Source organism: Haliaeetus leucocephalus, unplaced genomic scaffold (genome assembly GCF_000737465.1).
Source record: "Haliaeetus leucocephalus isolate CR32 unplaced genomic scaffold, Haliaeetus_leucocephalus-4.0 Scaffold140, whole genome shotgun sequence".
Lineage (NCBI taxonomy): Eukaryota > Metazoa > Chordata > Aves > Accipitriformes > Accipitridae > Haliaeetus > Haliaeetus leucocephalus.
The window spans coordinates 3,458,597-3,476,815 of record NW_010972576.1 but is presented as its reverse complement, the minus strand read 5'-3'; the positions used below and the strand labels follow the sequence as shown (position 1 = coordinate 3,476,815).

The 18,219-nt window shown below is 37.2% G+C and overlaps 1 protein-coding gene across 1 annotated transcript; it reads left to right on the top strand.

Annotated features, from left to right (window-relative positions):
• Window positions 1-372: 372 nt before the first annotated feature.
• Window positions 373-18,211, top strand: ETFDH (electron-transferring-flavoprotein dehydrogenase). Its single transcript, XM_010586088.1, has 12 exons — window positions 373-712; window positions 1,529-1,758; window positions 2,677-2,758; window positions 3,033-3,151; window positions 3,458-3,535; window positions 6,179-6,325; window positions 8,152-8,292; window positions 10,292-10,435; window positions 14,519-14,687; window positions 16,507-16,689; window positions 17,043-17,264; window positions 17,531-18,211. Exons 1-12 carry the CDS (start codon window positions 529-531, stop codon window positions 17,692-17,694), a joined length of 1,863 nt encoding a protein of 620 aa, XP_010584390.1. The 5' UTR covers window positions 373-528; the 3' UTR covers window positions 17,695-18,211.
• Window positions 18,212-18,219: the final 8 nt, after the last annotated feature.

Here is an 18,219-nt window from a genome sequence, read left to right as displayed (position 1 = left end):
TGCAACAATTAATGTATCTGCAGAAAAGGTAAAGATTAACTATATCTACTGTTCCTAGCTTTGGCTAAAGTATACTTGGGTTTAAGTCTGAGCTTTTATTGTAGACCATGTCATTTACTTCAGACGAACTGTCTAGTATCAGTAGCCCAGACTGTGTATCTCAACATGTGTTGAGATGTCAAAAGAGATGAACTTGCTTGGTCACTTTTAACGAGGTCTGAAATAAATCTTTTGAAGTTTAAAATGAAATAGTAGGAATTTAAAATGTGTTTCACCTGTGTACACATGTTTTCTTCCTACATCAGCTGTCAGAAATGGCCAGTGTATTGAATGGTATTATGTGAAGAATGCTTAAAGGGGAAGCTCTTTTTTTCTGATATAAAATTACATAGCGCATTCCTACCTTGAAAACTTAAAAGTCTGTGTTTATGGTTCCTCATCTTCACGTCACCGGCTAGCCTTTGGGGTGGTGGAGCTGTCACATTTGTTGTGCCACTTGTGTCTCTGAAAAGTCGAAAAATTTGGGGAATGACTGACTTGACAGATTTGTTTCTTATTTTTGCAGCACGTCAGTGCTTTCACGCTCTAAAGTTGATAAAGAGAGAGTGCCTTCCATCACTGCATATCGCAAGATGTGTGTCTACTGCCTCTGTACCCCGGATAACTACGCATTATACAATTCATCCTCGGGACAAAGACAAACGATGGGAAGGTAAGCGAAAAAATGCATTCTTTAAAAGCTTCTTTATTGTTATTATTGCTCAGTTTTAAAGACACTGAAATGTGTTGCTGTTTTTTTCTTTTTACAGAAATTCTGTACTCTTAAATACAGTACTAATATTCCAAATGAAATTTTGTGGTTCCTATCTCACAGTGAGTGTCTTTAGTGCTATAAAATGGGATCAGATTAAACTTGATCCTAGTTATTTAAAGAAAATATATAAGCAGCTTTTGCTTTAGTGACTATCACAACAACATTTAATTTTGTCAGGTATGTATCTGTTGGATTTTTTCAGTTGTTCTTACCATGAGAGTTTGTGAGAAAATAAGATTAATATATATCTCTCGGCATTCTAGTCTCTACATTCAGCAATTTTAATTGCTTCAATTCCAGAAAAGACAATGATTAATGAGTGTGAAATAAAGTCACGTGTTCTGACTAAGGGTCTGTTTTCTTTCTCCCTTACCTAGAGTTTCACTGAATGTCTTTGATACAGCTAGCCAGCTGGGCTCTTAAGCTCAACATTCTAAGGTGATACTTACTTATGGTGCATAGAGATTGAGTATATGGTTTTTATGGTATATCTTCTTACAACTTAAAATGAGCTGATTTTACACTGAGCTGCTAATGTTCTTCTGCGTTCTTTCAAGTACTGAAGTGGGGATTGTCTTGAATATTTAGACTCCTTTTATGCAAAGTAATACTTCTGGGATACCCAGTAGCCAGTATCACAGAGTACGGTTTAGTGAGAGACAGGCTGGGAGAAACTGGAGATTGGTTTATGTTATTATCTTTTTTCTACTAAAGGGGTAAACATGGAAAGATTTGCAGAGGAAGCTGATGTTGTCATTGTTGGAGCAGGCCCTGCAGGTCTTTCTGCAGCTATTCGACTCAAACAGTTAGCCGCTGAGCATAGCAAAGAAATACGTGTTTGTCTGGTGGAGAAGGCTTCTCAGATTGGTGCACATACGCTGTCTGGTGCTTGTCTTGAGCCAAGGTCCTTACAAGAACTTTTTCCAGACTGGAAGGAGCGGGGGGTATGTATGAGTATATAAACAAAATTAATTGCTAGCTTGTAATGAACTTCATATCTGATGCATTCTGGTATGACTTAGTACCTTGGTACCATTGGTACTTCATACCATTTTAAAATATGTTGATCTATCAAAACAAAAAAACTCCTACCTTCTTTTTAGCCTGTTTCCTCTAGTTCAGCAATGCTGATGTTTTGTGTCTACACAGATGTGCTGTGGCCTTTGCCTTTTCATATAGTAGTCTTACTGCATATACGCAGTATGTCTGGTGTGTCTTGGGATGCACTGCACTTACTGCATTTGTGCAGAATCCAGCTCCCATGCACAAGCAGTAAGATGGTCGATTCTTAGCAAAGTCAGACTTGTTGCTTCTGTACAATAGTTCTTCATAGTCTCAAGAAATGGCACATAGTACGCTGATTTTTGTGCAGACATGGTGGTGTAACGGAGGCCTAAGATGCTTTTAGGAGGGAGGATAGCAAGAAATGAGTTGCCATCTCTGTCAGAACAGCCATCTGGCTTGTAGCCAGCTGCCTGCTGTCACCTGGGAGCTGCAAGAAGTGGGCTGTGGACTAGTTGTTTTGTCTTACTGGGATAAATATGCAAGTTGAGCTGTCTTCTTTAGAAAGGTCTAGAATATTGATGTAGTACAAGCCTGTGTACAAACTATAGAATTGATTTGCAAGGCCCTGTTCCATTTTTTTTACCTCAGTAGTTGTGTTGATTCTTGCCTGATGACTGCCTCAAAAGTATTTTATTTTCTCTCTTGTGATACCTTCCTACAGAAGTGTTTTATTAAACCTTTGCTGGACTGCCAGTGTGATTGTTTGATTTATTTTGTTTATTTTATTTGTTGTTTTTGTTGGATTGGCTAGAAAAACATAACGCTCAGTACTGTTTCTATTTTCTTTTTTTATGTAGGCTCCACTTAATACTCCTGTAACTGAAGACAAGTTTGGAATTTTAACAAAGAAATATAGAATTCCGGTGCCAATTCTTCCAGGTAAAGTTTAGTGAGGTGGTAGGGAGTCATCTTTCTCTGTGTCTTTTTCAACTTTTCCATGAATCAAACAATTTTGATTTCAGTGTAGTACAGCAAGCATATGTAGAACATGACAGCTTACAGTGATAGGGTCTATGTAGATGATGGCTGTGATAACACATGACATTACTGTGAAGATAGTAGTTGTAGAAGAAGATACGATGTCTGATATATACAACTTCTGTTATTTTCCTTACTGTTCTATGTTTCATCTGTGTGTGTCTTTTTTGCCTAGGACTTCCAATGGTTAATCATGGAAATTACATAGTACGTCTGGGCCACTTTGTGAGTTGGCTGGGTGAACAAGCAGAAGCTTTGGGCGTTGAGGTGTATCCAGGCTATGCAGCAGCTGAGGTAATAATGACATCAGTGTGTATATGAAAAGGGTTTTTGGAACCCCCTTCACTCCCACTTATTTGTACATTCACAACATTCTTTTTAACAGACGTGTGTTGTGAAAACTGTGTTTCACTGTCTAAGTTCCCTGGCCCCGGTTCAGCAAAGTGCAAGTGGATCGTACAGTATGTTAATAAATACATAATCTTCAAGTTTGACAATGAAAGACATAGTGCTTAGAAGTTCTGCATTACAACCTTTTATGAATGGATTAAAATGACAGATCATTAAAATGTTTTTGTGTTTGTTTAAATATTTCCAAAGGTTCTTTTTCACGAAGATGGTAGCGTGAAAGGGATAGCAACTAATGATGTAGGCATTCAAAAGGATGGAGCACCTAAAGTAAGTAGCTACCTTCCCCATAACTAGGGGTCTAATTATGGAAATTGTGATATAACTGCTTCTACTGCCATCAGTAGTCTTGCTGTAGCCTAAGAGAAAGTGTAAAATTCAGTACCTGTCTTCCCTCTCTGTATGTAAAATGGATGAATTACCTGTGAAAGTTTTGGGTTCAGAACACTGTAAACTTCTTCTGGGATTAGTAGAAAAAGCCTTCGCAGAAAGGAGTTTTGTTTGAGGGTGACTTGAAGGAAATATTGTAAGGGTGTTTTGGCATATGTGAAATCAGGAAAGGGAAGAATTCCAGTAACTCCTAGAAGAAAGGTGTGAAGGTGAAATAGAAAGCTGTTGTCTAGCTGGTAACTAGCAGTGTGTAAGAGAGGATGCTTCTGGCTGATCTGCTTTCTTTGATATTTACAACTGCAGTTGATCTGTTGACAGTCTGTCTATCTTGTTGGGGCAAGGTACACACTGAATCTTTATACCTTTTTGCTGGTTGGTCACAATTCTGTATCCAGAAGGTGACTCCCTGCCCTAAGTGTCGGACTTCGATTTTTAGTGGAATCCAGAACCAGTGGTAAGCGTGTTGCTTCCCTGTGCAATACCTAGGGAGAATTTGGCACCTCAGAATAACTTTCACACAGAATTACTTGGCTACAGAAATTAAGCGTACAAGTTTTTTCTTAAGATTTACTTTCTTTTATAAGGTTTCTTACTAGTTACATAATGTTTCAAGGAGCTACTTACTTTCATATAAAATTGTGGGCTATTTTTCCCATTTAAGGCAGGGAATGAGAAGAAAAGACTCATTCTTGATTTGAAATATTATAGCCAATGGAGGAGGAAGGGAAAAGTAATGTATTTTTCCAAGATAATATTGATGGTCTGTCACCTGTAGGGGGTAGACATGCTCTTCTTTTCAGGTATGCATTTCCCCAGTAGGAGGCTCAAGTAATGCGTACAGCCTGCTGTGGTAGTGAAGATTTATTGGGAGTTTGGTTTGGTTTTGGTTTAAAATGGGAAGGAACTATAATTTTTTTATTATTTTTTTTTTAGGTATCCTCAAAAGCCAGAATTTTTTTCCATCTAGTCTGGAAGAATATGTCTATTATCTTCTTTTAATGTATATAATCAGTGTGCTACTACTGCAACTTTTTGAGTATTCAAGTGTTTTAGCTGTGTTAGGTCAGCTGATATTACCTCCACTGTATAAAGGTTCAGGTAAATAGACGTAGTTTGTGTAACTTTCAAGGCAAGAATATCTTCAATGTGTTTATACAGAGCCTAATCAAATAGACTGTGGTTAATGAATAGAGTTTCACCTTGCAGTCAGCACCAGTCGAACAAAAACGCCAATGGTAAAAATACATAGTTAAAAAGTTGCACATTGATTCTTGTGTAGGTGCTGGAGAAGGATGTTAACTGTGAAACACAACTTTGTCACATTACTGAAACATTTCAAATTCATGAATTTCTGATATCTACAATGTGGAGTTGTAGTTTGTTTATTTTATATAATCTGCTTCAAATTGGACAGTATATATTTTTAATCTTTAGATCAAATAGTAAGTCACTGTAGTTCTCTTAGTGTTTTGTAAGATTAATTCATGTTCAGGTGGACAATCAGAAATTCAAAGAATACACAAAAAAATTGGCAAAATCTTGTAACTCCTGTTTAAAGGTAATTCCCAACTAGAGGGAGCGTTTTCATTTGCTAGGCTTTTTCAGAGGTTTCCAGCCAGTAAGCTACAAGCAGATTGAAGCTGAGAGACAATTAAAAACCAAAGCAATAAGCTGCTCCTGGACCTATGCTGGCTTACCTTGAGATGGTTTTATTGGGTACTCTTGGATATCTTCATCCAAAACTGTTTTCATTATCTTTTTCAACATTAAACTTTCTGACTCAAATCAAGCTTTTTGCATTTTTTCCCTGCAAGAATCTTGTATCCTTACATTGGAAATATAATCTAGTAATATTCTCGTCCAGTGCGCTCACATATGCAGGTGACATGCTCATACACAAGTATGCCAGTTCCCCTTAACTTACTCTCAATCTTGTTGGAATTTTTTATGAGAAATTTTTTTAATAATGATACTTAATGTTAGTTTAATTTTATTGTATGTTTTAACATGCAAGATTAGTGTAATATTATAGTAACTTTATTCTGAGGTAGTGGGTTCTTTTGGGGACAGGGGTGATGCAGGTTTTTCTGATCTGATGTTTTTCTAGCCTCTCATGTGTTGGGGGGGGCCCACACAATGTTTTATTGTAACGTGACTTCATGAGCAAAAATTAAAGTGTGAAGTTATAGATTAAGATTCTTTGTTCTGTCAGGGTTCCTTTGCACCATATGAATCAGCAGATGTGATAGAAGTATCCTCCGAGCTGGAAAAGATTCTCTTTTTCAGTAATGAATGGCAATTCACTGTAGCGCTGCTTTACTGGAATCCCCTTACAAGATTTGCCCAGGGTGCATCATGGTTAGGTGGAAAAGACACCTGGGCTAGAGCCATAGCTTGCAATGGTTTGTAGGTTCTGGGCAGTGCTACAAAGTAGTGTAAAATCCCTTTATTGCCCTCCAATTTCTTGCTGTGAGTTTGGTGTGGCACAGATCTAACTGCTGATGAAATGCTCTACTTTTGCAGGCTACCTTTGAAAGAGGCTTGGAACTCCACGCTAAAGTCACAGTCTTTGCTGAAGGTTGTCATGGACATCTAGCCAAACAGCTGTACAAAAAATACAATCTGAGGGAGAAATGTCAACCCCAGAGCTATGGCATTGGACTGAAAGAGGTATCACCTGCATAATTTTAACAATTAAGGAAAATACTGTGAACCTATAAGGTAGTTTTTGTTTGCTTTCAAGCTAATTTGTGTGAGACATTAGAATGATAGAATGATAGATTTTGAGTTACGCTTTGAGACTTCAGAATCTTTGCTGTTCTGAAGCTGATCAGAGAAGATGTTCCCTGAATGTCGTGGCTGTTTCGTTTCAGCTGCTTCTTCTCATATATGTGTTATAACTAGAGGTACTGGCAAATCCACTCATTAATCTCTTAATTTAATTTCAAATTAGGTTCATTTGTGAAATCTGTTCTCAGTACTTTTACTAAATGAGAGAGGGATTCATGCTGCCTAATTTTGGGGGGTTTAGTACCTGAGGAGGGGAGGAAAGGCTTTCTATGGGTTTTCCGTGTATTAATTAGAGAGAGAGAGAGAGGGAGAGAAAGAAAAAAGAACTGTTCCAGATAATGCTTCATGGTCTCTGAAACACTCTCTGGATGAGCTTTCCCCACCCCACCCCCCAAAATCCCTTCACTGGGCTTATAAAATTGGGATAGCGATCAGGTTTCCTTTTTAAAATATTTTATAATCAGGAAATACCACTCATGAAAAAAAGCTGTATTATTTAGAACAAGTTCAGAGTTTGACTATAACATATTATTTATTTATTACCTTAAGCATGTGCTTCCAGCTACAAAATATTTGTTAAATAATACACTTCTGTAGAGAATAACCATTCTGTAAATGTATGACATAGTCTTAGTTACAATTTCAAATACCCGCGTTCTCGTTAAAGCAGGATTTTGCTGTAGAGTTCCTTTGCTTCCAGATGAGCCTGTGTCTGCTTTAGCAAATAGTACAGTCCAATAGGAATGGGTCTGTAAAGTGAAATAGTTGGTGCTGATGAGCTGATATCCATACTATGCACGTTTCAGGTTTATTTTTACTTTGGACTAGCTCTGGTCTAGTCCCATGGACTGAGTGTCCTTTCATGACTGGAATGCTTTAGATGGGCTTCTGAAGCCTGTCTTACAGTTTAGTTTCATGTGAAAGGAATCCAATTCATGCCATCCATGGCTGCTGTACAATGTGCACCAAAGTATAGTAAGTTGGAGGAATCAGGAGTCCCGCTCAAAAATGTGCTGCTTAATCTAAACTGAAACATCAATATAGATGTACCCTCCATGCTGGAGCTGATCTAATGGTGCTCAACTGCCCTTCTGTCATTAGACTGCATCTGGCACATAACTTCATGGTGAAGAGACTTTTGTGAAATGAGCAGAAAATTGATTCACTAGTGGAAACCGGCAGATGCTTCTGTGAGTTCACCATGGGTCAGCTGAGCACTGGAGTTGTGTAGGAGAGAGCAGAGAGAGGACTACCTGTTTGACAACACATATTTAGATCAACTCAGGCATATTGTTAAGCTTGACCTTGAAAAACTTGTGAGGAAATTGCAGTGATTCATACGAAAAAATAAATTTTTTTTAAAGAAAAAAGTCAATGTAAGCACTGCATTCCTTAGCAGAAGTATCTATTTAAGTCACCGACATAAAGGATCTTGTGGCTGAATGCAAATTTGCTGTATAGTACTGGAGTCTCAGTCACATTTTCTGATGCACAGCATTTCAAGAAAGAGAAGTATTAGGAAATTCTTAAATGGTAATCCAAAAAAGGTATACTTATTACCTGGTATTTTGCCATATGAATTTATGCATTGGTCATAGCAGTAAACTAATTTCTTCTATATTTAATTGTGTGTTTGTCTTTTATTATATTATTGAAAGGCCATTACTTTGCAATATAAAGTAATTTTTTCATCATCTTCATTTCAGTTATGGACTATTGATGAAAAGAAATGGAAACCAGGAAGAGTAGAACATACTGTAGGCTGGCCTTTAGACAGACATACATATGGAGGATCCTTTCTTTATCACTTAAATGAGGGTGAACCTTTAGTTGCTCTTGGATTTGTGGTAAGTGAAGTTGTTTTTTTTTCCATGCTTTTTTGTTGTTGTTTGGTCTTCATTTTTATGCAATTTCTTCTCACTTTTAATGTAAAAATGAAAACATAAGAATAGCAACAGACCAAATTTAGTACTTTCTCAGTCTTAAGTGTGCTTATGCCTGTATTGGGGAAAGCTAATTTGTCATATTAATCTATCTTTAATCCAGTGGTTTTTTTATTAAGAACAAAATTGAAAACTTACAAATAAATTTTTTTGCAAACCAAACAAATTTTGGTAAAGCCAAACCGAGATGATTAATCAAAACTGCTCACAAAATTTTTGCAAGTTAGGAAATGTCTAAATCACGTACACTTTGTATGATTCCATTTCCTTATTCGTGTGTCAGGCTTGGGTGCAGCTCCACTTTAGGAGAGAAACATAAAAAGTGGAAGCACTCTGCAGTTCCACAAGCAGCATCCCTTCCGTTTCTGAGCTCTTCAGTATGTTCTCACTATTCTTCACCCCATTTGCCTTGCCCTCTTTAGCAGCTGTCTTTCTGAATTGGACAGGTAGCTTTTTCTTCTTACTGCCTCTTTATTGGAAGGATTGAGATCACTAGAGACACAGTCTTGTGTCATTCCACCAGCTGGTGATGCAAGTAGCAAGTAGGAAATGTTGCTCTAGCACCTACAGTCCTAAATGAAGCGTGCACTATTTATCCTGCACATGTGCTTTACACACAGACGTTGTAAGAGTCGGGCACACAATCTGAACTTTCAGCAGCATGGGATTGAGGTCACACTTTGGTCTCCTAAATTTCAGAAGGATTCCAGACTCTGTGTGTGTGTGTGTGAACTGTATTTTTGTCTAACTGTTTTGCAAGAAACATAAAAAAAAAAGTTAGCTTTTCTCAGACATGCATACTTGTCCTGTGCAGATTTCCAGTATTGGAATTAATAAGTACAGACAGTAGACATTCAAATTCTGTTTGCTTTTAGAAGGGTAGAGAGCTTTGATTCTTACTGAGAATGGTAATCAGTAATGTTCATATTATCTCCAGTTCACATAGGAGAAAATCAACTTTTGTGTGAACATTCAAGCACTCTTTTGTCTTTGAACTTTACACTGTCAGTCTGAGCTGATTCAGGGATTATCTTGCACTTATTTTGAAAATCGCTCATTAACTTTATCTAGCAAGGAAAGCAGATGCAAGCAGTGCTTTGAAAGCAGTGAGCTGCCAGAGAAATCAAGGTACTGTTTGTTGCAGACTCATGATACATTTTATTATTTGTCTCAAATAAAGCTTACAGGAACCAGAAATAATCCCTTTCTCAAAAGAGAAAATTCAGCAACAAAAGTCCTTTTAAGAGTATATTAAAGACAGGAAATGCAGAGTATATCTTTGGGCAAATTCTCAAATGCATAAGATAAGAATCCTGGGCATCCAGCCAATTGGCAGTCTTTTGTCCCCTATTTTCTGCTTTCATCATTGCTCCCCTGTGCTTTGTTACAATGCCTCACATAATTGGAAATGATAATTGACTTCACTAAATGATGTGAAGAACTGGTTAAAATATGTGAGCACAGGGACATAACTATCTAGAAATAATTGTTTACCTCTCCTTCCAGCTTTTCTAGGGCAAAGAGGTTTTGAAACACAAATTTAAAACAAGTTTTCTTGCTTATCCTGCCCATTAAACCATGCTTAATTTTACTATTTTATTTTGAGACAGATGGAAGGTGGTTACAATGCAATTAAATATTTTCCATGCTTCGGGCTTCAGGTAGGGCAGAGAACAGTCTTGTAGAAGCAAATTCTCAGATTTGCTTCTATTATACTGTTAATAGAATGTATTTTTGGCAGTAGTTTCTTTAAGTAGAAAGATCCTGATGTTGGTTTAGTATAAAATAGATTTAAAGAGTTGATGTGGTAATATCTAGTGGTTTTCTTTTCAAACTTTTGTTGAAATTCCATACATTATTTTCATAATGTTGCACTTTTTTCTTTTTTTTTTTTTTTTTAAAGGTTGGTTTAGATTATCAAAATCCCTATTTGAATCCATTTAGGGAGTTTCAGAGGTGGAAGCACCATCCTAGTGTACAGCCTACTTTGGAGGGTGGAACGAGGATTGCCTATGGTGCCAGAGCATTAAATGAAGGTGGTTTCCAGGTAACTTTTTCATGGAGTTTTTTTACTTTGAGTTCTCTATATCCATGTTTTTAGTGCAGTAGATTTGGGTTGCATGCTGTTGGGAAACAACTGAACTATAATAAAGCTGAATAAAGCCAAAAGTTTTGCTGGACAGAAAAGCCTTGTTATCTTGCTGGATACTGGCTGCTGAGATTTGCTAGACTTAGGCTCTGTCATACTAAAAATCTTCTGACATAGTCACTTTACTTTTTAAATGAAATATGAAGTGGAGTTTATATTGCAGTCCAATGTGTTCAGCAGCAAAGAAGCAACAGGTAATTATTGTGCCTGGAACTCTGGGGAAGAGAGGGTAGCACCACTCATCTGTTGTTTTTGTGGGATTGGGGGGTGCATTTTCCAAATTACTTGTTTATCCTAGCAGAGGGAACTTTGTTCGAATGCTTGACCCTGAAGTCAGTCATGGTGCTGAAATTGTTATATAGCTTGGCAGATAAAAGTATTCACCTCCTCAAGTACAGATACCTTTGGTATCTTTCAGGCACAACTTTGAATTTCTGCTTTCTTGGGAGATAGAATATCTTGTTCATTTTGTTCCCTTAAGGAGTCCAAAAGGCAAAATTTAAAAAATGTATTCATCAGGATTTAAGGTCAGTTGAAAGGGCTGGAACAACTTTCAGGAGAAATAGTCTAGAGTTTGTTCAACAGCTAAAGTCCTTTCAACCTGTTAGGTTCTAAGGTGGGAATCTTGAAACACAGGACATGGCTGTGTGTCCTGGACTCCCAGATCCATCTTCTAGATGCTTCTTTCAGTTTGGAGCTTAAAACTAGCCTGAGCATTCATGATCAGCAGCCTGTGTGTGTCGCCATTCACTCTGTCCTCTGACTACTTTGTCTTTTGTTTTTGAACCTCTTTAGTATAAATGTGGCTTTGTGCAGTTTTTGCAATACAAGTAGAATTTCAGCAGCAGTGTAACTCTTGTCACAGTCTTGGGGAGTTAGGCTTTGACACCAGTGTGCGCGCCTGAGACTGAGTCGTGGGTTCACAAAGCAACTTCTTGATTACACACGTGATACATGTTTATTCAATCTGTGGGTTGATTACTTTGTCCACTCTGGAAATGTGTTATATCACACTGTAACACAGCTGTGTTACTAGCTTATTTCAGAAACCCTTGTTGGTCTGTTATTGACACAGGTAAGATCAAAATACCAAGATGTTTTAATCTAGACTTTTATACAAGAGGGGCTTCTCTTTCCACCCCGTGCACTGGTTTCTCTATCACAGATAGTAATTATTGAATTTCTGGCTTGATGAAGTTGCCAGATTGTGACTTCAGTTGCATACTCCTTATACTGCTCGAAACATATGGCTGAAGGAACACGATATTTTTTAAGACACAGACATTGTTTTTGTTAAGTTACACAGACAATAGGACTACAGCTCTTGCGCATCTCTGCCTAATCTTTGGACTTCTTTGCTGGACTTAAAACAATGTGTTGCTTACTTTGCACTGTTCCTAACATAAAAGTATCTTTTATTTTGTTGGGGGTTTTTTTATTTTCTGTAGATAGAATTGTCTAGCTAATCATGAAGTCACACTTTTAAATGGCTTTTTCTTAATACATGCTTTCAGTAAAAAAAAGCTTTATTGATGATTCACTTAGGAAGATTTTTAAGATTAGCTCTTCTTTTGCATGTGTTGCTTTGATTAATAACTGAAGCAGCCTGACTCATTTGCATCACTGGAGTCCAGGAATATTTTCTTATGTAAGTGGTTCTGTAGCTCCAGTTTTCATTTTGGTGACAGTATTGCATCAAATAGGTGTATAAAATTACCATAAATCTAAGCTTTTTTTGTCTGTTATAGACAACCTTATGACCATGTTCTTTAGTCTTTAACATAGTGATGCTAAGTTGGTATGTGAGAGAGAGCGCGCTCTTGGATGTTTCCCCGATTTTATAGCTTTTGGGGATATGTGGAAGGAGGGGACAGACTTTAATAGACTACGTCTACATAGCTGTTATTTCTTCTGTTTATTAAAATTGCAAAATCAAGCACTTCAGAAATTCCCATGCAACCTCTGTTTTGTCTCCATTTTATCAAAAACTTTGAAAAGGTTTAAGAGTGTTGTGGAAAACATAAGAAGCGTTGCTATTGTTGAGCAAGGTATATTATGAACATCAGGGAAAAAAATCCTTCATAATGATAACCTGTGCAAGTGTCAAAGATTAGACTCACTTAACAGATTTTCAGCCCTGAGCTTAGCTGAGGGGAGGAGAATGTGGGGTTCCCTGTCCACTGGTGGGGAGGACTCTGCAGGGAACAGGCATCTGGCCTTCTTCCCTCCTCCAAACCAGCTTTGTTTTGTCTCTTTGCTGCCAAGAGGGTGGTAGCTTCTCCAGCTGCTCAAGGTTGAAAGGATTTCACCCTGTGTCTTGGGACAGGGAGGGCTTGTGCTGTACTGGCATGATGTGTTCCTTCAACTGACTTGTGAAAACAGGCACCAAGTGCCATAGTACTAATAATGAGAATTACTAACAAAGCTGGAGTATGTGTAACCTTTTGTGCTGCATGATTAGTCTCATACATACTTTGACAGTCTGTTGGTCAGTGTGTACCTATTAAGTGAAACAGTCGTTGCAGAAGAAAAGTACTTGATCACCACCTTTCTATGTGATTCAAAGAATCAGTCAAGAAATCTTCCTATGCTGATGTCAGTGCTGCATCATTGCATCCTAAATAGATATGACAGAATAACTGTTTTCAGCAAAAGGTCTTGTGAAAAGAGAGGACATCCTACATACTTAATTCCTTTGAAATACTGTTATGTAGCTGAACTTACGACTTCTGGTCACTGAAAACTAAGTTAAAGTTGTAGTTGTCTTTTCAGCCTAAATTACCTTTCTTATGAACCAAATCGTTAAGTCTATAATTAAACAAATTGCCCAAAACACAGGGGAAATGCTGCATAGCACAACTTTTTTTAGTGGCTACTTATATGAATATTCAAAAGTAACTAGCTCTGAGTGAATAGTAAATAGGTAACAATTGAACAAGCAGAAGAAACAAAATGTTTGTTTCAGATTGTCTTGAATTCCAAGGGATACATTTTTTGGATGGTTATCATGAAATAAAACTACTTGTTTGGGGTCAAATTATTTAGGCTAAATAAAAAATGAATTCTTCCAGGCAGCTTTAACAAAAGCAGGATGCTAGATTCACAAGCACTGCTCAGGACTAAAGTCTTTTGGAGGAAGGCTATGTTCATAACTTACCTTCAGCAATTTCAGACCTAGGATTTGATCACAGCTTTCTGCTCAAAGTGCTGCAGTCGATCCGCATTTTGAAGCCGTTCCCTGTCTAAAATCTTAATCTCATTGGATAAGGGTGAGAATAACTGTCTTGATAGTTGAGGTATTCCTTAGTTAATATGGGCATAGAACAGAGTATATTAATACTATAGACCTGATGTTTGCAAATCATCTGGCTGTCTTAGGTTTGTGAGTTGACTGTACTCAATGACATTATGCTTCTTACAGAATGGGAGTAAGACAATGATTTTGCACCAAAAATATATTTGTTGGCTGCTGAGCAGCTTCTGAAATAAGTGAGACCTGTGCGGTGGGGCACGGGGAGGGCACTGTGCAGTTTCATAGAAAAGATTTGTGGAAAAAAGCACTGAGTAATAAACTATTGAGATGAGATGCATACAACTTACTGTGTGTAAAACAGGAACACGCAAATGTCTTTTTTTTAAAAGAATTAATTTAAACTTGAAGGAGGAAAACAGTATCGGTGGGTGACATTACCACAGTCTTGTTGCAGATGAAGCAACTGGAGAGAGGACATAAGGAAAATGTTGTCTTGTCGTTATTTTATACTCAGCCCCAGTACAATGTCTGTATTCTTATTTGCTTACTATGCCAAAATTCCTTGATTAGGCGGAGTAAGTTTCGTGTATTTTTAGGTAGTGCACATGCAAGTCTAAAAATTTAAAGGACACTCAAGCCTCATGCCAGTTTCATTTCCAGAATGTTATTTTCACTTTGAAAAACAAGAACAAACAAACAAACCACCTTTCTTTCTGTTTCTTCTTCAGTCAATACCCAAACTCACCTTCCCAGGTGGATTATTAATTGGTTGCAGTCCTGGACTCATGAATGTTCCTAAGATCAAAGGGACACATACCGCGATGAAGAGCGGCATGTTGGCTTCAGAAGCCATCTTTAGCCAATTAATCAATGAAAACCTCCAATCAAAGACAATAGGTAAGATCACTGTACTTTGATTTATATACCTTGTGTTCAATTAGAATCACCAACAGCTTAGCAGTAACTAAATGTGTCTGAACAAATTAGTTGGAAATGCAAATAAATTGTGAAATGAGTGTAGTGGTTTAAAAAGATATCTGTTGTTTATTTACTATTTATATGGTCAAATGATTTAAGAAAAAAAGAAATTAATAAAGTTTTGCTTAGTTGTTCTTAAGTATTGATCCTACCGCTAGAACAAAAATATGCCTCTAACAAGCATCTGCAAAGTAAGCTCATGCTTCCTGTATAAGTAAACAAGAATAGTATGCATTTCCTTCCTACAAATATGTTAAAAATTAGCACCTTATGATTCAAAAAGTGTTACTGAAAGACCACAGAATTAGAGAGAAAAAAAATTAAAGGAACAGATTAAATGTAAGCAAAACAGGGTGAGATTTTTCAAGTTTGCTCTTCACTGTTAATTCTTAGGATACTTTTTTCCTTCAGTCCTCTTTTTCTGTCTTTAATTTTATAGTCTTCTCAGTTTGAGATGTGTATTTCCTATTAAATGTAATGCAAGCACATTGAAGTAATCACCTGATCCTGACCGCATTGTAGCGATTTATTTAAGCCTTGGTTGTTCCCTTAAATCTCTTAACAAAGACTGTACAGAGAGAACCCATTAGAATTTCAGTCATTCTGGAGATGGACACTATAGCCTGGTGCCACATGATTATTTTAGAAATCTCTTCTCTGTAGTGGTGGATTCAGTCCTAGTGAGCACTTGTTCAGCTGAAACATGCAATACATCTTACCACAGAAAGTATGTTGAACAATTAAAACTTCAACTAGTATAGCAGGTTAAAATGCTTAGAACCCATCTGAAACAATAAACACTCTTATTGGGTAGTGTGCCACTCTTGTTTGATTATGGACAGGTTTTATATACTGTTTCCAGTTTTGTCAAGACAGTAGTATATTACAGTCCACTTTGTGCATAGGTAACAAGTTTTTTTTAGAGCTGTATGTGAGACAGAAAATATGGACTGAAGCATGTTTTCATGTATAGACAAGGCTTAAAACTTAATATTTAGAACATCTATTCCTATACAGTAGTAATGGAGAATGGTGAAGGGGAAGGTCTCAGAAAATTTTCATTTGAAGAAATTTTTTTTCCTGAGATAATTACTTGGCTTTAACTACACTGCAGTAGATGTCATGTGGCAAGTGTGCAGTGTCTAGTATTCATAAAGAACACAATCAAAGAGTTTAAATCAAAAGTTTGTAGTCTAATATATCTCATTAACTTGCTGATTACAAAGGGACGAAAAATGTTCTCTAGCACTTGCATCATTCATTGGGCCACAGTCAGTTACTGAAACTGGCATGTTTGTGGTTGCATAACTTGTAAAGAAAAAGCTTTTGACCTTGACAAGGTTAAAATTACAAACCTGGCTCTTGGATCACAAGGTAAACTCTCCTGGTCAATTCTTAAGATTCTATGAGCGAGTAGCTGTTTTCTCATAGAGGTGCCACTATAGTCACCTGGCCAGTTACCTTTACATTTAGCTGAGGTTTGAGGCAATTTAATGCTGCTTGTGGGTCATTTAATAGAGGCTACAAAGGACCAGTAGGTATCTGCTGATAACCACCAACAAAACAGATCTCTTCAAGAGGCTGAAATATGTTGTCTAGTATATTCCTAGCTTACTGTTCTGAAATGATCATTTTGCTGCCTTCATTGCTAACAATTGCCTTTTTTCAGCAATTATTTTTTATTTCAAGGATAGCCTTTATGTACTGTAGGTACCTAACAAGTAATGTACTGCCTTAGGACTTGATGTGCAAGAATATGAAGAGAACCTGAAAAAGTCTTGGGTCTGGAAAGAGCTGTACGCAGTTAGAAACATCCGACCATCCTGCCATAGCATACTTGGTGTGTATGGAGGCATGATTTACACAGGTATATTTTATTGGATACTGAGAGGAATGGAACCATGGACATTGAAACATCCAGGTAATTTCAGTATCTCTGGAAAGAAGATGCTACATATATATGTCAGTATTTTCTGGTCTTAGTTGAAACTAGAGCACATCTGGTCAAGTGGTGAGGCCTTAAAAGTGTAGAAAAGAAATCGGTGATAAGGCATTGAAGCAGATGTTGCCATATTACCTAGCATATAATGTAAATGAAGACAATAAAACACTATTCTACTTAGCATAGTTTTTTGTCTCATGAAAAAGGCTACCTTTTACAAAATACTTCGTTCTGATGACAAGGGAAGTTAAAATAGCTTAATTAAATTCTTTTGAGTAACTGCAAATTACAGTAATTCTATACTGAAACTTACTTATTAAAAATATATTTAGGACCAGATTTTGCTCAGCTCAAGCCAGCCAAAGATTGCACACCTATTGAATACCCAAAGCCTGATGGAAAAATCAGTTTTGATCTCCTGTCATCTGTGGCTTTAAGTGGTACAAACCATGAACATGACCAGCCTGCTCATTTAACTCTCAAAGATGACAGCATCCCTGTGAACAGAAATCTGGCTGTATTTGATGGACCGGAACAAAGATTTTGTCCAGCAGGTAAGTAATAAAAATGTGTCAGCTGTTTTTGCAAGGTGAAAGACTTAAGTACTTCAGGAAAAGTCCACCTAGCCTACTACTTCAAGTGCAGGTCTTAAAATATATTAACAGCATTTTCATGGTGAAATAATTAGTACACATGGAAGAAGGCAGTTGAATCACACTAGCAATATACTTCCCTCATTGCGGTTGCTGGTTAAGTAGTAGAACACACATGCAGGGGGAAACAGTTCAGTGAAGTAATAGCTCTCTTTTGCTTTTTACAGGAGTTTACGAATATATTCCTCTGGAAACAGGAGAAGGATCAAGGCTGCAGATAAATGCTCAGAACTGTGTCCACTGCAAAACCTGCGATATTAAAGATCCAAGTCAGAACATTAACTGGGTAGTGCCTGAAGGTGGAGGAGGACCAGCTTATAATGGCATGTAAATTGACAGGAAATCTATTCAGTGACTTCAGATCACCAACAAATAAGTTGGAGTATTTTATGCTGCAGTGTAATTAAAGTATAGCACTGACTTGACTGTTAAAAGAGTTTGAGACTAAATGCCATTCTGAATTTTAGGTATGATTGTTGCATTAAATGGATAGTCAGTGCCTTCTGGTTAAACCCTAGCCTTATTTAAATAGGACTTCTTTACAGGAGTTGTGTGGCAGGCAGAAGAAAGTTCTTCTCAGGACTGACAAAGGAACTTTGGATCTTGGATTTATTGCTGAAGTTCAGTGATAACAGGAGCCATATCCAGAATTGTGGGTATGATGAAAGAATTTAGTACCTACCCTTAAAAAAAGTATTTTCTATCTCTATCTGGAGTGACTTAACTGTATGTAATCCTACCTTGCAGTAGGGAAAATACATCAGTCTAGAAAATTGTCACTGCTTTTAAGTGTTACACATTTTATATCAAATTTACAGTTAAATTTTTTTTCCTGGTGATAATAGGGAGCCATCTG